This window comes from Sorex fumeus, unplaced genomic scaffold (genome assembly GCF_029834395.1).
Source record: "Sorex fumeus unplaced genomic scaffold, SorFum_2.1 ptg000039l, whole genome shotgun sequence".
In the NCBI taxonomy this organism is placed as follows: Eukaryota; Metazoa; Chordata; class Mammalia; order Eulipotyphla; family Soricidae; genus Sorex; species Sorex fumeus.
The window spans coordinates 976,210-995,835 of NW_026606096.1; the positions used below are offsets into that span (position 1 = coordinate 976,210).

Consider the following 19,626-nt stretch of genomic DNA (forward strand, 5'->3'; position numbering starts at 1 on the left):
CCGGGTTCGGTTCCTCCGTCCCTCTCGTCCCGCACGGCAGAACCCGCAAGCTCCCGGTGGCGTGTTCGATATGCCAAAAACAGTAACAAGTCTCACAATGGAGACGTTACTGGTGCCCACTCGAGCGAATCGATGAACAAGGGGAGGACCGTGCTACAGTGCTATAGTGGGGAGCCACGCCCAGTGATGCTCAGGGCTCACTCGTGGCTCTGTGCTCAGGGCTCACTCCTGGCTCTGTGCTCAGGGCTCACTCCTGGTAGTGCTTGGGGGACCCTTGCGGGATGCGGACCATCAAACCCCTGCTTGCAAAGCAAATGCCCTACCGGCTGTACTATCACTCTGGCCCCTCTTCTTGGATTTGCATTTCCCTGGGCCTATAACAGCTCCAAAAAGTGACGCCCCCTCCCCCCCAATCCCCCAAATTTTCCCAAAACGCGGGGGCTGCTCAGGCGGAGGCTGGAGGCACGGCCCAAAACTGCAGTCCCAAGCACAGCCCAGCAGAGGGCGGTGGTGCCCACAGGCCGGTTCCAGACAGCAGAGAGGCCTCCAGGGGCGTCCGGGGGCCAGCTGGAGGTTTATGGGACCTGCGGCTAATTAGGCCTGGCCTGGGATCAGGTGTCTAATGGGTGACGGGAGCTGTGGGGGCCATGGAGTGGGGGTTCAGCAGAGGCGTGGGGGCGGGGCGCGCTGGCTGCCCTGGGGGGTGTGAGCGTGTGAGGGAGCCAGGAAGGCCCGTTTCTCCGCATCCACCCCACCGTCCAGTTCCCTGTGCCACGCGGCAGCCAGAGAGGCATTTCCAGGGCCAGCAGAAGCACCCGGCCCCACCAAGTCTTGGCCGCTCACCCTGCCCCCTCTCCTTGGACTCGCTTACCCAGAGCTGGCAGCCAGCTGGGCCCCTGATCCTTTTTGGAAAGTGACAGGCCCAGAGAAATGCAAAGACTGTGGGTGTGGAGGCGGAGTGGGGGCAGGGAGGTGAGGACACCAGCCACCTGCGCCCGCCACGCCGCCCGTGGCCTCTCCAGCATGCAGGGCAGAAGGCCCAGCATGGGACCAGGGCTCCCGCAGCAGCCGGCCTGCTTGCTTTGTTTCCTCGGGGGTGGGGACACATCCGGAGGTGCTGGGAGCTACTCCTCGAGCTTGGGGTTTGCTCCGAGCACTGCTTGGGGGACCCCACACTGCCAGCAATTGAACAGGGGGCTCCTGCGTGCAAAGCCCGAGCGCAGCCTTGAGCTACCGCCCCAGCTCTCCCCCACTCCTCGCTGCATCTCCCGAGCCTCTCCTCTGCCGTGGTAGCTCCTGAGATTAGGCCAACAGGGGATACTCCCCAAACCAAACGGCGGAGGCCCGGGGAAATGGGCGGGGCCGGGGGTGGGCGGGGCCCGGGCGGTGGGCGGGGCCAGGAGCTGCCTCACCAGTACAGGGACTCTTTCTGCATGATGCTCTTGAGCTTGCGCTGGTCCTCCTCCCCGAGGCTGCCGAACTCATAGCAGGGGCTGAAGCTGTCTCTGGAGGGGCTGGCGAACTTGATATCGAAGGCTGAGGTGGGGAAGTCAATCTGAGGGAGGCATCAGAGGTGGGGGAGGGAGAGGGGAAGGGAAGGAAGGAGGGGGAAGAAGGCAGGAGGAGGGGAGCGAGAGAAGGCGAAAGAGGTGGAGGAGAATGGGGAAAAGAAGAGGAGATGAGGCCGGAGGGAAGAGAAAAGGACAGGGGGAGGGGAAACGGAACGGGAGGGGGAGAGGAGAGGACAAGAGAGGAGAGGAGAGGTGAGGAGAGGAGGGGAGGGAGGGAGGGGAAGAGAAAAGAGGGGAGGAGAGGAGAGAAGAGGAGAGGAGGGGAGGAGAGAGACAAGGGGGGAGGGGAGAGGGAAGAGGCATGTGAGGGGCCCCTGTCCAGCCTGCTGCTTCTCACGCTCCAGCCCTCCTCCTGCCTCCCCGGCTCTTTGTAAAGGGGCCCAGCTGGACTTAGTGATCTCAAAATTCCTTCCAGAAAATTGAGTCTTCCAGCGGAAAAAAAAATTTTTAAAAAAAAAGCGGACAAGAGGAAGAGGCTGCATCTCAGTGACAGGGTGGGAGGGGACCTGAGATGGAGGTGAGGAGCATGGGAGGGGGGTGGAGCCCCCATTCTCGTTGGGGTTCTGCTGCCCCTCTGTCCCCGGCCCCAGCTCCCCCCTCCAGCTCCTATGTAGTCCTGCTCTCCTGGGAGTGTCCCCCACCACTGCCCGAGCCCCCACCGTCTGCCAGGCGCCCACGCGCTGGGGGACACGGCCAGGCCTAGTCCTGCAGGGTCAGCCGCGGCTCAGAGGCGCAGGGCCCACTGCAGACTCTGTAAGAGCAAAGGGAGCCTCGGGGAGCTGAACGGAGGCATCCCTCAGCTCAGCCCCCAGAGCTTCAGTCACCACGTCCCGCAGGGTCCAGCCCTTCCTCCTGTCCTCCTCCTCCTCCACCCAGGACACAGTGTCGATGCAGGGTCCTGACCGCAGGGTGTCACCTGTAGGATGACGCTGTCCGGCTGGTGGAAGTTGGGTGCAGTCCAGCGGGCACTGGGGTTCTCCTGCGTGGCTGGCCATAAGCCCAGAAGCTTCCGGCCGCAGGTCAGGACTCTGGAAGGGGAAGAAGGGGAGATGAGGCAGCAGAGGGCAGGGGGACCCTCTATCCCATCTACAACCTCCTTCTCTCCCCTCCACCAGCAGGGCCCAAACTTAGCAGCCCCGAGCCCCTTCCTGGTAAGATCACCGAGGAGCCAGACTGTGACCTTCAGTGTTCCGCCAATACCATCCACCCTCCTTTCAGCTTCCCTCCCCCCTGCAGTTCTGGCCGACATTGGGTGTCCTGGCCCCTCTGCCATCACTGCACTCAGACTGCCCCTCCCCAGCCCCTGCCCTGCCACTTACTGCCTAAAGTTGAAGAGTGGAGTGGTGACCCAGCCCAGGACTTCGGGGACCCTCCGCTGCTTGGTGGCCTCGGAGGAGCTGCCTGGTGGGGGCACGGGCAGGGCATAGAGGGTGACACAAAGCAGGGTCTCCCGGGGCAGCTGGTTCACCTGCACCGGGAAGCAGAGCCTGGGGGGGGACAGGAAGACTTCGTCAGGACGTGGCACCCCTGTGGCTTCCGGGGGGCCCAGGAGAACTGGGCCTCCCTTTCAGGGCACCACAACGTGCCCTTCACCCCAGGAAGCCCCTTCCAGAGCCAAGGAGGGAGACTCAGAGGCGGGGGCCTATGTAAGTGAGGACGTCGGCAGGGCACCCCAAGTTCTGCCCCTGCCCCTCATCCTCCCACCTGTCTATTCTCCCCAGCTCTCCCCTCCCCTTCCCGAGTCACACGGAAGTTCAAAGGGGCGGGGGGGGGAGAGAAAAAGTTCCTGGGTCTCTCGTGGGGAAGGCCAGGCCAGGGCAGGACAGCCTCTGTTGGCAGGTGCCCAGCTGCTCCTCTTGCCGGTGCCCAGACTGGGGTGCGGGGAGGGAGGGCGGCCGCAGAGAGAGGGCAAACTCACGGTACCTTCTGGGGAAGGTGTCTCGGGCCCAAAGGGCACATACCACACCCGGGCCAGCCCAGGGCACAGCGTGGTCCAAGGAAGCTTCTCCCCTGCAGTCCCGGGCCGGGGTGCCGGCTGCCCTCCAGGAACCTGCACCTCAGCGAAGGGCCACTCTCCTCCCTCGCCTCATCCCTCCAACTGTGCAGGCCAACTCCAGCTGCCTCTCCCCTGGGGCCCGCAGCTAAAATTAGGGCCCTTCCAGCAGCCGGCGCACACGCCAGGCCGGAGCTTGGCTCCAGGGCCTATTTTGAGAGTCCGCTGATATCTGCCCGGGCAGAGGCGGTCAGCTGACTTGCTAGAGGCGAGGGAGCACTGGAGTCTGCTGCTTCGGGCTCCATAAGTTGGGCAAAGGGGGAGCAGAAACTTCCCAACTGAAGAAGCATGGAGTCCCCCAGCCAGACAGGGCCCGTCCACGGGTGATCTCCCAAATCTCCCCCACGGCAGCCCTGAGCATCCCTCTTCCGCCCCCCTCGCACCCAACATTCCTCGACCTCACATCACGGGGTTGCCTCCTCCAGGAAGGGTTCCAGGGATAGGCCACTCCCTTCCAGTTCTGTTTCAGTGTCAGGCTGCTACTCACGCCTCTGTGCCTCAGTTTCCTCAACAGTGAAAGGGGACCCTTCTTCCCATGTGGGGGGGTGTGTGTGTCCACGGCGTGCCTTTTGCCCTGTGACCGACAGTGGGTCACTGTCCCAGAACTGGGCTCTGTAGATGCTATTTCAGGCACAGATATCCTCGGGTCCAGTCACCATGTGACTCTCAGGCCATCGAGAAGCCGGAACCGAGAGGGGTCCCCCCCCCGCTCTGCCCCGCTAAGAAACCAGAGGTGGCCAAGTTGATGAAGGCGCCTCTGCCCTGCATTGCGGCTATGGAGCAAGGGGAGCGTCTGTCTATATGGTGTGGAGGTTCGAGCCCCAGCACTACAAAGAGATTTCCCACGTGCTGGATGTGATGTACCCGTCCACCCTCTTCCTGCCGGACACCGGGGCTCTGAACCCGACAACTGTGGTGCCTTCCCCCCAGTGCCTCAGCCTGGACCATGAAGTGCCATGTCCTGTGAGACTACTGGACAGACCTGAGGCTGAGACCCGCCCCCTGTGATAACAGAGAGCCCCCGGCCCCCACCCCTGGGGTCGTCCTGCTTTGCTCCCTCTCACCCAGAGGGAAGGGCCCAGACTGCTCTGTGGGGTTGGCATGGGCCACAGCACTGAAGACTGTCCCCGTGGGGACCCAGCAGCCACGACAGATAGCTGGATCCCTCCAGGGAGTGGCCCTGTCTGGCAGTTGCTTGCACCTTGATTTACACCTTTATTGGGCTCAGAGTGGGTCCTGGACAAAAGGGAGGAGAAAGTCCTGTTGAAGGCCTGTCCCTCCCAGCATTCCTGGCTCCACCGCCGGCCTCGCCTCGAGATCTTCCCCCCGCCCTCCCGGACCTGCAATCCCAGATCTCACACGGAGCCAGACCCTGGATGGGGAAGTGCGCGAGGGGCCACGGACACGGTTTCCTGCCTGCAGGAGGGCAGAGCGCAGCATTGCCAAAGCCCAGGGTGCTGCGACCCCGCCCAGCTCCATGCTGCTAGGAGGACATCCACGGTCCCCCCTCTCCCCCCCCCCCCGCCCCCCACTCCTACAAATCCCCAACTGACAAATAGGGGGTTGTGTAATTCTCAGCTTGGGGCTGCACATTGCGAGTTGTAACCTGTCAATCTTATGTCGGGGCCACAAATGCTTCTGAGCTGAACGAAGGTGCCCGTTTTACGGTGACCAACTGAGGCCAAAGAGTGGAGCCGGAGCTAGAACTGGAGCTCTGAGCCTCTCTCGTCCTTCCTGTACCCAGGGGCTTCCGCATTTCCACACGGAGGGGCCACACCGGAAGCTCAAACCTTCCCTTCTTCCCTAGAAGGGAGGAACGGCCCGCTCTGCTCTTCCCGCTCCGTGGAAATCCAACTGAGAGGATGCAAGTCCTTCCTTCCAGCTAAACCTCTGCAAGAAGGCTCACACCCGCAGCAAAGACCGGCACCATTCTGCTGACACCTCTACCGGGAGACTCTCCAGGAGGCAAAATCTCTCTAGCGTGTCCCCCTGGAAGAGCTTGGGAAGCAGGGATGGTCAAGGGCCCTAACCCGGGGTGGGCTGGGGAGGCGCTTACTTCTGGTCCCACACGATGAGGTGGAAGAGGTACTTGGAGAAGCGAGTCTTCTGGGTCTGCTGGGGGTTGCACAGCAGCTTGCCACCGTGGCTGAGCGAGCAGGAGAGGTAGAAATCGTCATAGCTGCCAGAGGAGGGTGCAGGTCAGGGCACCCGAACAGCTAAACCCTCCACCCGACCTCCCGAGGGACTAGGGCAGGACAGCCAAGCGACATGGGAGGCACTGGGCTCTGTCTGGATCCCAAGGTCCGGTCGGTCCCAGGCTCCAGGTGGGCCTGGAGATGGGCCTGGAGATAGTCTTCCTTCTCCCACCCCCCTCCCCCCAAATCACCGCTGAACCCCGCGGGTCCACGGCGCGTGCGGGGGCGCGCGCATGCGCAGGTGAGCGGGCGGGTAGGGTATTGGGGGTGGGATAGAAAATGACATATGCCCGCATGAATGCCAGCACACGGGGGTCCGGTGGCTCGTGACAGGTGCCTGACAGAAGAGGTCAGAGAAGGCCCCGGTTTCCCAGGCTGCCTCCTTTGTTCTCCGCCAATCGCCCCGAGGAATACATTAAGTGAGGAACAAAGAGAAGAGGGGAAGGGAAGGGGAGGGGGTGCGGCAGGGGGTGGAGTCTGCGGATTCCCGCCCCCCACCCAGGCCTGGGAGGCTGGGGGACCCCGGCGGGAAGCTGAGGATTACCAAAAGAAAGTCCCCCTCCACCCAGGCAGACAAAGGGTCATCTCAGACCCCGCCCCCGCATTCTGCATCAGCTGGATGCAGTCACGGGCGGGCGGGCGAGGGCCAAGGGGAGGGGGGGGCTCTCTGGGAAGCGGCCATCTGTCGCCAGGTCTCATCAGCTGGCCTCCGCCGAGGAGGCAGGGATGCCCATGCAGCCAGAGCTGAGCGACCCGGGCCGCGTGTTCCGTGAGCGAGGTGGGGGCAACTCAGCTCACTCCCAGAGGCACCGTCAGGTGGGCTCACCTGGTCACCCAGGTGATGGGGATGCGGTGGGTGGCGTAGACGGTGAAGCACAGCTTCCCCGAGAAGTGGCAGGCGTCCTGCACCACCTGGTGCGCCCGGCTCCCGTGGGCCGTGGGCTGGAAGTCCGCATCGAATGTGTGACAGTACAGCTCCACCAGGTCGAGGATGGCGGCCGTGAGTCCCTCCACCACCTTCTCTGTGGAAAGGCTTCGGCCTCAACAAGCCTGTCGTGGTGGCCAGCTCGGACCCGGGAGAGACCGCCCCCTCCTACCCCCCCCCCCCACCACGCCTGGCAGTGCCTCATCCGGAGCACGCTGGGAGCTTTTCACAAGGCAGTCCCTTTCAAACCCTGTCCTGATTTTTATGTCTGATAACTTATTTAAGCTACCAAGAGTATCTTGCCCGCATGGCAAAGCCTGGCAAGCTCCCTGTGACGTATTCGATATGCCAAACACAGTAACAGCAAGTCTCGAAATGGAGATGTTACTGGACCGCTCGAGCAAATCGATGAACAACAGGAGGACAGTGACGGTGAACTTATTTAAGAGGATTAAATATCCTTTCATTTAGAAAAGGGTGGGGGATGATTGTCAGTTTTCTTTTTTTTTCTTTTTGGGTCACACCCAGCGATGCACAGGGTTTACTCCTAACTCATGCACTCAGGAATTACTCCGTGCAGTGCTTGGGGGACCATATGGGATGCTGGGAATCGAACCCAGGTCAGCCTCGTGCAAGGCAATCACCCTACCTACTGTGCTATCACTCCAGCCCCGATTGTCAATTATTTCTTAAAAGTCATTGCTTAAAAGAATAAAAAATAAAATAAATAAAAGTCATTGCTTAGCCCAAGGACAGCTGTTTCTCGGTGGGTCCCCCCAAACACAGGACATCTGGGGGACACCGTGTTAGTCCATGGAGTCCCAAAGCCTGGGGCTCACTGACCCAGAATCCCAGGGACACACAGTCAGAACTAGTTCTGCTTCCGAAGGCGCAAAGGTAGAGACTAGCAGGCAATCCCTTAGCGAAGTTCTTTTTCTGCGCCCTCCCCCTCTCCCGCCCCGCCCATTCTCAGATGGAAATGCAGCAGGGGTTAGGCTGCTGGCCGCCTTGGAAAAATTCCCCACCTACCCAAGTGAGAGCTTTCCCATCTGGAACCCCGGGGCTAGCTGTACCTCACCACCCCACCCCCACACTTCTGTCACCTCATCCCCCCTCTCCCGGGCACACCACAGGAATAACTAGTAAAAATAATGAGAAAACATTTGGCGGAGAGCAATGTGTTCTCCAGCTAGGAAAACCCGACACAGTGGGGCAGCCACGCCCCCATAAATCAGGGGGCCAGAGAACAAGGGATCTAGGCCCAGAACAGCAGCAGTGTGCAGCTGTCCCAGCTGGACAAAGCCAGAAACCACTTCCCTTACCTCGATTTTCCCTCACAGCCAAGACGGTGGGATCCTGCGAGGGGCAAGAAGCGAGAGAGAAAGGCTCAGGCTGGCTGCCTCTCTCCAGGGCAGCTGGGAGCAGGGCCTCCCTCCGCTGTACTCAGGCATCAGACAGGCCAGAGATGAGGAGAAGCTTCCCTGGGGAGGAGAGACGGACTCCCTCGCCCCCTCCCGCTGTGACAGTCAAGGGCAAGTCCTCATGTCCCCCCAAACAAGACCCTCTCAGGCCCGTCTCGGTGTCCTAGAGCCTGGTTTTTGGGGGGGGGCATGCCAGTGACTCCCAGCCATCAGTCCTGGGGGTGGAGGGGCTTGAGGGTCTCGTCCTCAAGAAGAGGGGAACGGGCTTAGCTTCCGTTTCCCAAGAAGGCCTGGGCTGAAGTGTTCAAACCCGGAAGGCGGAGGCCAGAGAGAAGAAACGAGCCTCCGGGCTGGGGCCTACCCGCCCCGCTCTGCCTCTGCCCCCTGTGCCAACGCTCACGGCCCAATACCTTCTGGATCTTAGGCTGCATACGCGAGGGGCAGGCGGGCAGCTGGTTGAGGGCACTGGTGATGTCAGGCGTTTCCACGGCAGCGAGGGCGTTGCAGATGGCCTTGACTGACTGGACCACCCGGTCAGCCTTCAGCGGGAAGTCCCCCTGTGGGAGGCAGCACTGTGAGGGATGGGCAGCGCTGCTGGCCTTGAGGGCCATGGCTGGGAGACAGAGGTGCCTGACCGCCACTGAGTGGAACCCACGCTTCATTTCAAACCTCCAGCACCCGCTGTTCGCCCCGCCATACCCACATCCCGTCAGCTGTTCTCCCAGTGTGGGGGGTGGGGAGGGGGGGTGTACGTGCCGCCCCGGGAGAGAGGGGATGTGTCCCATCTGCCCACAGGGCTTCCGTGCTCATTTCTGGAACTCCGTGACCAAGCTCCCCTCAGAGCGAGGGATGCGCCCCGGTCCCTACCTTGGGCCTAGCACCGGCAGGTTGCTCAGCAAGTCCCCTCGCCTGGCCTGAGGTCAGATCAAGGCCCGCCCGGCGGCTACTGGGGAGTGCTCTCCAGGGGTGCTGACCCAGCCGGCACTGTCCACTTCTAATCGCTTGAAGTTACTAGTTCAAGTGCTTTTTGGTTTTGTTTTGGGGTCACACCCGGTGATGCTCGGGGGTTACTCCTAGCTCTGCACTCAGGAATTAACTCCTGGGGGAGACCATAAGAATGCCAGGGATCGAATCTGGGTTGGCCGAGTGCAAGGCACACCCCCTACGCATTGTACTGTCGCTCTGACCCAAGGACTTTTTTTTTTTTTTTGAGGAGAGGCCACTCTTGATGGTGCTGGGGAGTGGGGGAGGCGCTCCCAGTGGGGATCAGGGAACCAACCATGCAGTGTCTGTCCCTAACGCAGGGCTTCCTTAAACCATCTCAAGGCCCTCTAGTCCATTTTCTCATTGGAACACAAGCTCCAGGAGGCTAAGGTAACAGTGACACTCCTCTCCCTGCAGAAAAACTGTCCAGACCTTGTTACTGCCCTCTGCACATGGCAGCAAGTGCACCAGCCCCTCTGCACACACCAGCCCCTCTGCACATGCACCAGCGCCTCTGCTCACACACACACATACACACACACACACACACACACACACCAGCCCCTCTGCACACGCACCAGCTCCTCTGCACACACCAGCCACTCTGCGCACACCAGCCCCTCCAGATCCCCCTAGCACTGGCTGATCCTGGGAGGGCTAGAGAGAGGCGCTCTGGGCATGAGAGAGGTTCAGGTTCGGTACTCACGTCTGCCAGCAGGAAAGCATCCACTTCGTTGTGGTACGTATCGAACAGTAGACTCAGGGCCTGCCTGGGGAGGTGCGTGGGAAGTCACCGCAAGGTCAAGGAACCCGCTCTCCTCCCTCCCCACAATGCAGGAATGAGGTTCTGCTCCCCACTCCTGCCCCAGGTCCCGGGCAGAAAGGAGCAGGGCGAGTTCTTGCTGGGCCTCCCCCCCGCCCTCACCCAAGGACAGCCACACAGGGCCGGGGAGGAGGCCTGTCCTCTCTCCCCTTGACCCGACACCTGCAGGGAGGAAGGGTCCCCCTGGACCTCCTCACTGTTCCTGGGGGGCCCCCAGCCAAGAAAGCAGCCGCCCGCACCTGCTGATGGTCTGCTTGACTGGCCTCTCCTGCAGATGGACGTGGTAGTTCAAGGTGGAGGGGCCCTGGTCATCATTCACCTGTGCAGGAGGCATCGAATTCAGTGAGGGGTGAGGTCTTTCTCTCAGTCAGGCACGCTGACCGCATCCCCTCCCCCAAAACAAATTCCCCCCCCCCAACACACACACACACACACACACACACAGCCCTGACCCGCCCCGCCCTTGGCCCATCCACACAAACCGTGCGTGCCAGGTCACTGCGGACAGCTCCCCGCGTCATCAGCTGCAGCCGGATGTCGTTGTCAAACTTGCGGCAGTGCTGGATATACTCGTGGCTGCCGAGGGCGTGTTTGCTGGCGAGAGGACAGGACCGTGAGCCTTCTGGGACTGTGGCCGGGACCTCCAGAGGGGCCACGAGGGCCCGGATCTGGGGTGCACCCGGAACCCTGACTTCTGGAAAACCTCATGGTGGAACATCAGGGAAGGAAGGGAGGTCTCTGAGGAGAGTGACCAGAGTCACCACGAGTGGGTGGCCTGTGCCCACGTCCCCTTTGAAGGAGCCTTGCTGGTCTGTCACTGCTCACTCCAGAGGCTGCAGGAGGGGGAACCATGGAAATATCTGCAGCCTTCCTGATGATTCTGCTCAATCACCAACCTTGAGATCCCTGACTCCCAATTTATTTATTTATTTATTTTTTTGTTTGGGGGCCACACCTGGTGATGGATGCTCAGGGCTTACTCCTGGCTCTGTGCTCAGGGATCACTCCTGGAGGTGCTCAGGGGACCACAGGTTGGCGTCAAGCCAGGCAAGCACCCTACCCGCTGTCCTACCACCCAGAGGCCCTTTGTGAGGCAGCCCCTTGCTCCCCCCTAAGCCCTCGCTGGTCAGAGAGGAAGGTTAGCAGAAAGGCAGAGGGAGCCCCGCATGGTCAGCCTGGCTGGGGCCCAGCCAGTAACAGTAGCCGGAAAGGAACTTCCTTCCCCAGCTGAGCTGGGCTGTCGGGTCAGCACAGGAAGGAGAGGCCAAGGCCAGAGGTGTGTGGACGGGGACAGAGGGATGCAAGGTGGCCAGGGGCCAATGAGAACTTCGGGGGCTTTCATCACCCCGGGTGGGGACACTCAGTCTGCACTGTGAGAGCCGGCGGGGAGGTGAGGCTGTGGCCGGCAGGCGGCTGGGGAGTGGTCAGGAGGAAGGAAGAGCGTGGTGGCGCTGGGGGCAGCGGCAGGAAACCCAGCCCTTGCCAGTGTCGCGGGCTCTTATCGAGAAGGGCCTGCATCCTGGCCAGGGCCCAGCCAGCTCCCCCATGCCAGCAGCCAGAAGCTCCCGCACACCCAGAGGCCCCCTCTGAGCCCACCCCAGGCAGCGCCTGGAATTCAGAAATGCTTTCTGGGGGGCATGGGACAGGAGTCTCAGCAGGTGAAGGGCTCTTGGACATCAAGGACCCATCCCCTGAGGCCTGGCATGGCTTCAGGGCATCAGCCTTGGGGCATTAGGGGCAGGCAGAGGCCCCCAGGACCATCCACCCTGCTCCCCTGAACACCCCCCAGGGGGGGTCTCTGCAGGAGCCTGAAAGCTTGCCCCCCACCCATGGACTCGGGGCCTGAGGGCAGTGCCAGTATCTCCCTGAAGCATTTCCTCTCGGTATGAGGGTCCTTCCACGGGTGGGTGCACGGACCACTCCCACTCCATCAGCACTGAGGGGTGGGGTCTCACAACAACTCAGCATCCAGTCAGAGTCTAGGCCAGCTGTGCAAGTGTGACCAAGGGCTCAAATGGACCCGAGGGCCCCCTATCATAGAGGCGGCCGTCCAGGTGCTCTCTGCCAGGAGACCCCCCAAGTCTAAGGTGCGACCACCAGCCGTGTTTGAGCTCCCTGGAACCACAGGTCCTCCTGCCACCTTCCCCTTCTGTCCCGCTGGGGGCCCAGTGACAGGGATGCTGGAGCTTCAGGACTAGGGAAACAAGCTGTACAACTCTGGCCACAGGCGCACCTCCTGGCTTCTAGACCGGATGTAGGGGCCAGAGCGAGCCAGGGGCAGCACCCACAGGCTCACCAGGGAGGTTCTGCCCACCTGCCCTGTGGGCGGAAGGCTGGGCTCTTCATCGTCTGTTCTGCTGCCTCTGGCCCATTCTATAGCCAGCCGGACACACGGCAGCGGCCCTGAGGGTGCCAGTCCTACTGCCCAGCACCCCAGGACCCCAGCACCCCAGGCAAGAGAGAGGCCCTGGGTGCAGCTGGTCCTCATCAGACTGTGCAGGCAGGAGGGTGGTGGAAGGAGGGCGGTGGGAGGAGGAGGATGGGAGGAGGGTGCTGGGAGGAGGAGGATGGGAGGAGGGTGCTGGGAGGAGGGTGCTGAAGTAGGGCACTAGATGGAAGGTGCCAGAATCAGCTCTCAGGAGTGGCAGCTGCACTGGCAGCAGGGTGAAGAGCTGGTGGCTGGGTGTGGGAGCAGCTGTGACTTCTCCCCTGGGTGCTACAGGGGCTCTCCTGCCATTCCTCCTTTGGCCTCTGGCCACAGAGCCCCTGCAACTGATTTGGACTGGAAACCCCTCTGTGAACTCCCTAGCCAGCCCCCCACACCCCAGCACACATCGTCAGCCTGCCCCTGAACCCCCCCAGCCCTTCCCGAGCTGAGCAGGCGCGGGCAGTCAGCCAGCCCTGCTGGAAGACTGGGCTCGGGAAAGCGTGACGCGCGACGCGGCAGGAAGCGCCTGGAAAGTGTGGTCCTGGCTGGCCCCAGAGGCCCCTCCCAAGGGGCCTGCAGACACTCACTTCTGCAGGAACTCCTCCAGCCCGCAGGGCTTCAGCACGAAGTCCGCCACGTCCACGCCCCGCAGGTCGTCGTGGGTGTAGCACAGGGTCTGGTAGATGAGCAGGTCGACTGTGGAAGAACCTGCAGCGTGGCCATCACAGGGAGGGAGGGGCTCAGCACCCCACTGGGGACCCCTAGTCCCAGCTTAATGCTCTTCGGGTCATTAGCAACCCCATAAAGCAGGTTGGGGGGGAGGGGGGAGATGAGTTCAGTGTGTGTGGGGGGGGTGGAGGCAGGACCTGAACTCCCAGGATCCTCTGCCGCCCGCTGACTTACAGTTGCAGGTGAACGTGAGCGGCTCCCGCAGGCTGTCACACAGGACCGTCACCTTCAGGTTGACCTCATCACCCAGGTGCTCAGGGCTCGGGGTGACGGTGCTCCAGACGTAGCCAGTGAGGGCGTAGTCCCGGATGTCAGAGCCCGAGCGCAAGCTGTGCGGGAGAGAAGGGCCAGGGGCCTTGTGGGCCTTCCGAGGGGAGAAGCAGGATGGATCTGGGACGTGGTTCTTCACACACTTGCCATGGCAGCAAAATGCCCCGGGCAGAGCGAGATGGAGGGGACAGGCCCCAGCCGACCAGCCAGCCCCAGCAGAGGCCTCGGGAGGGAACTTTCCTCTGAGCCCATTCCCCTTCTGTTAGCGCCAGATGCCACATACCCACAATTGCACTGGATGGGAACAACCTGATCTTCATATTAGTTGGAGGTTTCATGAATTTGGTAAAAAAATAAATGTGAAATATCTAAGATTTCCAAAAATCCGCAAACACTGAAGGAAACTGGGAACCATGGTGGCGGGAAATGTGCACTGGTGAAGGGGTGGGTGTTGGAACATTGTATGGCTGAAACCCAATTGTGAACAAATTTGTAACTGTGTATCTCACAGTGCTTTATAAAAAAGATTTAAAACTACACCAACACCTGTGGCCTGCCAAGCTGAGTTGACATGGACTAAATGTGGCTCCTCTTTATTCTCGAAGGAAGTTCTAGAAAGGGAGACCCTCTGCCCCAGCCTCCACGCCCCTCCCGAGACCCCCATTCTTTCACTCTTACATGTCCAGCATGTGGCAAAATGCAGCAACTTCCTCATCTCTCTCCTCTGAGACCTCAAACAACTCGTGGCCATTGGCAACGGCATGCGGCCGCGAGCCCACCTTTAAGAGAAGAGCAACTCACTCAGTGACCCCCTGCCTGCCTCCAGCCACTCCTTCCGAGAGGCTGAGCCCAGACCAAAGCTCCTAATCCCAGGGGCCCAGACTTCTCTGATGCTCTGGCATTCAGCAGGAGGAAATGAGGGGAGCCAGGGATATCTTTATCTCCTGGCTCAGAAAACTCATTGCCAAGTTCAGGGACACGCAACCTCAGCTGAGTCTAGAAGGGGGATGGACAAGAATGGGCTTGAGCCCCCGAGAAACAGCAGAGTGGGGAGGGCGTTTGTTTTGCGTGCAGCTGGCCTGGGTTTGACCCCCAGCATCCCATATAGTCCCCCAACTATGACCAGGAGTGGTCCCTGAGTACAGAGCCAGGAGTAATCCCTGAGAACCTCTGGGTCACTGTCACTGTCCTCCCGTTGTTCATCGATTTGCTCTAGCGGGTCCAGTAACGTCTCCATTTTTTGAGACTTGTTGTTACTGTGTTTGGCATATTGAATACGTCACGGGTAGCTTGCCAGGCTTTGCCGTGTGGGCGAGATACTCTCGGTAGCTTGCTAGGCTCTCCAAGAGGAACAGAGGAATTGAACCCAGCTCGGCCAGGCTGGCTGAATGCAAGACATACGCCCTACCGCTGTGCTATCGCTCCAGCCCAAGAACCTCTTGGTATGCTCATAAAAAAAAAAGAGGGGGTGAGAGCCAGAGAGAGTACAGGGGTGAAGGTACTTGTCTTGCACACAGCTGACCCCAGTTTGATTCTTCAGCACTACCTACAGTTCCTGAAGCACTGTCAGGAGTGATCCCTAAGGTCAGAACCAGGAGTAAGCCCTGAGCAAAACCAGGCCCCTCCCAAAACAGACCAAAGGTGTAGCAGAGACCCCTCCTTTCCTAAGGGTCAGTTCAGCCTGTCACCCAAGCTCAGAAGTGCAGGTATGGGGGGGGTGTGCATAGACATGTGTGGGGGCGCTGAGCAGGCCACTGTGTTTCCTGCCCATGGCTGAGGCTAGGGTGAGTCCCTGGGGAAGCCTGGCCCTGGGCAAAACCCTCCACACTGGCAGCAGGCCCCTGGGAACCTTCAAATAGAGCGATGACTCAGACCCCCCACACCTGCCTTTGGGGCTCAATAAGGCTATTTGAGGAAGAAAGGGTCAGAGCAACTCTGGACGGGAGAGAATGAACTGGGAACTCCCAGGGCCTGGAGTCAGCTGCCTCTACACATGTCAGCTGGGGACGGCTTCTCTCCTGACAGTGCTGGGTGTGAGGGGGCATCTCTTGTCTACGCTATCACCGTGTCCCACCGGAGCTGCTCTCACACAGACCTGCAGCCCACCCAGTGGGAAGAAACAGCGTGGACTGTGGGGCGTGACAGGTTCTGCCTGACCGGCCAGCCCAGAGCGCCCCCCCACAGAGGGCAGCCACATCCGGTCAGGGCCAACAGCTGCTTCTGGGAGCTCTGCGAGCTGGGCTGTGCACTGGCCACCCTCATCATCTCTCATCCTGCCCGGCAGGTGCCCCGCATCGCCCCGCAGTGGCACAGGGCAACAACTGAACCCCTTACTTCAATACCAGATTGTTTGAGGGAGCAAGTCCCACCAGCCTGGCTCCCCGGGGGGGGGAGGGGGAAGCCCGAGGGGGTGCGGAGGGGCGGGCCGCCGTGGGCCTGTTGGCATGGGAGGGTCCGGCTCTGCCAAGTTCATGCCTGTGTCCCAGTGAAAACAATAGGACCACTGTCAGCTGTGAAGCCACAAAAGAGAGAGAGGCGGAGAGAGATCGAGAGAGAGAGACACAGAAAGCAAGAGACAGAGAGAGATGAAGAGAGACAGAGAGACGGGGAGGGGTGAGGCGCAGCGTGGAGAGCAGAGCGGCTGCCGAAGGCCATTTTCATGCCCTTTCAGCACGGTTCACTGGCTCCAGAACGAAACAAAGGCCACTTACGTTCACCCTGCGGCGGGGCCTGCGTGGCATCGCCCGTGGCTGGCCGGGGGCGTCTGCTGGGCAGAGGCTGGCAGCGGGGTTACCAGGCGGGTATTTGGAGCCAACCATTTCCAGAGCGGGCTCTGCAGGCCTGGGACTAGTAGGGTGGCCCCGACTGGAAGTCCGGCGAGGGCGGGGCGGTGGGACAGGCCCAGGGCCTGTGGGGTCCCCCCTTTGGAGCTGAGGTGGAGTGGACCAAGGCCACATTTCACCCCCAGAACTGGCTTGGTCTGAGTGTGTTCAAGGGGAGCTGGACTGAGTTTGCCCTCAGCACTCTGGGGGCACAAAGCAGATGGGGGAGGGGGGAGGTTGCTGGGGGGTATGGTAGCCGGAAGGAAGGGAGCAGCGGAGGGACACCTACCATAGAGGCCTGGCCGGCGAGCAGGCCCAGTCGTGCCGGGAACAGGAATCTCCCTGGCCCTATAAATAGCAGGATCGGCCCCACCTCGCACGGCCGGCCCTTTAAAAAGCCCCAGTTCCAGGCTGGACCCAGGTTCTGATTCTGTTCTGGGGGACGCTTAGCAGAACCCCACAAGGCAGGTCCCTGTGGCTTCCCAGAGGCACATAAGGTCTAGACTGTCGGACAGGGCAGGGGAAGGCCCACAGCTGAGGGACAAAGAGGAGATGGGGGTGGAACTAGGTGGCATGATGTTGCCTGGGCCTCACCAGCCATGGGGGCACCTGCCAACTCCTTGGGCCAGCAATGTCCAGGGGCCAAGGGTCAAGCACACATAGGTCTTGGGGATGGGAATGCTCTGTGTGAAAATGCAAAGGGCTGACCCGCACTTCTAGGTGGACATTTTGCTTTTTTTCTAATGATATGTTGATGAAAGTAAAATTAAGGTCACAGTATCTATTTTTTCTTACTATTTTCACTATGGAAAGAGATGACTGGCAGTAATAGCTGTGCAACAATATGAATGTACTAAATGGCAGTGAACTGAACACTTAAAGTTGAATAAAAAGAAAAACAAGAGAGTTAGGGAGAAACGAAGTCAGGGGGAGATGGAGGGATGATGGAAGGAGAAGAAGGAAGGAGGGAGGGAGAGAGAGAGAGAGAGAGAGAGAGAGAGAGAGAGACCAAGAGAGAAACACAGAGACAGAGAGAGGCACACACACAAACACACACAGAAAGACACACAGAGAGACAGAGAGAGACATAGACACAGACACAGACACAGACACAGACACAGACACAGACACACACACACACACACACACACACACACAGAGCAGAAGCAACTTGTTAGAGGGTCTGGAGTCTTGTCCAGTGGGGAGGGTGCTTGCCTTGCCTTGGCGTACCCATTTTGATCCCCAGCATCCCATATGGTCCCCCAGGCACCACCACGAATAATTCCTGAGTGCAGGGACAGGAGTGAGCCCTGAACATCATGGTGGTTGCAGACTGGGGGCTCCTCCTGAACCACCATGCAGAGGCTGAGAGGCTAGGAGCTGGCCAACCTGCAGTGAGCACCGAGCAGTGCTGTGGTTAATGTCAGGAGCACTTGACGGGGGAGGTAGTAGTTTTTGGATCACACCCAGAAGTGCTCAAGGGATCATGCAGAGCTGGGGACCTAGTCAGGGTTGGCCATGTGCAAGGCAAGTGTCTCAACCCCAGGCTCTCTGGCATTTTGAGCAGAACAGAAACATACAAAGTGGAAGCGACTGACCAGACAGCAGACCAATAGACCCTGGAACCAACCAGAGACCCCTCACCCTCAGGCCAGGCCTTCTGGAGCTGAGGTTGTCTCAGAACTGGGGTTCCAGGGCTGGAGCAATAGCACAGCGGCTAGGGCATTTGCCTTGCACGCGGCCGACCCAGGTTCAATTCCCAGCATCCCATATGGTCCCCTGAGCACCGCCAGGGGTGATTCCTGAGTGCAGAACCAGAAGTAATCAATCCCTGTGCATTGCTGGTGTGACCCAAAAAGCAAAAAAAAAAAAAAAGAAAAAAAGAACTGGGGTTCCCAGATACCCACAAGCAGGTGGGCCAGTGGGGCAAGACACAAACAATTCGGCCTCAGAAAGAGGGTACCTCCTCTTCTGGCATCCCGGTTCCCCTCCCGAACCCTGGCAGAGTAGACAGGAAGGGAGGGCAGAAGGGGTGAGTGAGCTCTTAGTTAGGACTTGAGTTTGGCACAGCAGAGAGAAATGGTGGTGACTCTTGACTTTTGAGACCCTGGGAAAGACGGACAGAGCAAACAGCAAGCTTCTCACCGGAGCAGCAGAAATCCGATGGTTCTTGCCGGAAGTGACATTTTTCCGGTTGGCATAGCGAGAGGGGTAGGTGCGTGGGGGCACCTGAGGGGGCATGGTCTTGCTCCGGGCCACGGGCTTTCCAGGGGTGTCTTTGCCGGAGTCCTTCCAGCCCCGGCTGGCGTCTCTCAGCAACTCGGCGTCATAGGTGGACTTCAGGTTGAGACGGGTGATGGCACAGTTGATGCCATCATAGTCCACAGGCTCCAGGAGGTGCCCTAGATGCCCACCTCCGGGCGCCTCTTCCTCTTGGTGCCCTAGCAGTTTGCCAGGAGGGTGTTCAACCGATGAAAAAGTGTTGATGTCATTGGGCCGGGAGGTCTTGGAGGAGGACAAGGAGGGGGACCCCTTCCTGGGAGGCAGAGGAGGGGGCGACAGTTTTTTCGAAGAGTCGTTGTCATCATCCCCCGTTCCTGGGGATGAAGAGAGGCCCCCGTCACAGCCATCAAAGATGTAGAGATAGTCGCCGGCCAGGGAGCCCTTGGGCCAGGGGTCGGGGCCAGGCCGGGAGCCCTGGGGGATGGGGTGGGCAGGCGGCCCTTCCTGCGGGGAGAGTGAGTTGTAATTGAGGGTGGGATCGGAGCCAGACAGACCACGGAAGAGCTTGAGGTCACGGCGCCTCTCGGCTGGTTTGTTGTAGAGACCGAGCACGGGCTCGTCCCAGCTGATGAGCGGCGGGTCCGCGTTCTGCTTGGCTCTGCTCTCTTCCTTGTCATGCCGCAGCCGGGACAGCGCGTCGTACTCCATCTGCAGAGCTTCGGCCATTGCCAGCTCTTTGCGGCTGAGGCCCACCGACTCCAGGGAGTCCCAGTGCTCCCCACTGCCCTGCGTGGAAGACATGCTGAGAGGCGGCCGGGACCCCTGTCGTCTACTTCATGCCAACGTCAGGCCTGCAGGTAGCTGAAACCCCCGCTGTCTACTTCATGCCAATGTCAGGCCTGTAGGTAGGGGCATGGTGTCCGGGCACCTGCAGGGAAAGAGTCGGCATGAGGTCACAACAAGGGCCTTTCTAGTCTGACTCGGGGGGCGTGATTGGGCCCCGGCCTGTGGCTTTTGAGTCTGGAAAGAACGGCAGGAAGCAGAAGGCTGGGCTGTATGGACCTCTTACACCTGCTGCCCGTCCATTCCTCTGAGCATGTCCCAGTTCTCATCTCTCCTACACGGACCCCGGGAAAGAAATCAGCCCCTTGCCTCAGCCCTGAACTAGCAAGGGCCTTTTCA

The 19,626-nt window shown here is 60.4% G+C and overlaps 1 protein-coding gene across 1 annotated transcript in view; it reads right to left on the minus strand.

Moving 5' to 3' along the window:
- Window positions 1–19,297, minus strand: part of PIK3C2B (phosphatidylinositol-4-phosphate 3-kinase catalytic subunit type 2 beta) — a 41,801-nt gene extending 22,504 nt beyond the window's left edge. The window contains exons 1-14 of the mRNA XM_056119067.1: window positions 18,367–19,297; window positions 14,078–14,178; window positions 13,304–13,458; window positions 12,988–13,108; window positions 10,455–10,566; window positions 10,212–10,291; window positions 9,856–9,919; window positions 8,576–8,722; window positions 8,067–8,100; window positions 6,646–6,841; window positions 5,681–5,803; window positions 2,891–3,058; window positions 2,488–2,599; window positions 1,413–1,555 (exon numbers count right to left, since the gene is read on the minus strand). Of these exons, the coding sequence (XP_055975042.1) occupies window positions 1,413–1,555; window positions 2,488–2,599; window positions 2,891–3,058; window positions 5,681–5,803; window positions 6,646–6,841; window positions 8,067–8,100; window positions 8,576–8,722; window positions 9,856–9,919; window positions 10,212–10,291; window positions 10,455–10,566; window positions 12,988–13,108; window positions 13,304–13,458; window positions 14,078–14,178; window positions 18,367–19,245 (2,435 nt within the window). The 5' untranslated portion in view covers window positions 19,246–19,297. The remainder of the gene's footprint in view (window positions 1–1,412; window positions 1,556–2,487; window positions 2,600–2,890; window positions 3,059–5,680; window positions 5,804–6,645; window positions 6,842–8,066; window positions 8,101–8,575; window positions 8,723–9,855; window positions 9,920–10,211; window positions 10,292–10,454; window positions 10,567–12,987; window positions 13,109–13,303; window positions 13,459–14,077; window positions 14,179–18,366) is intronic.
- Between the last annotated feature and the right edge of the window lie 329 nt (window positions 19,298–19,626).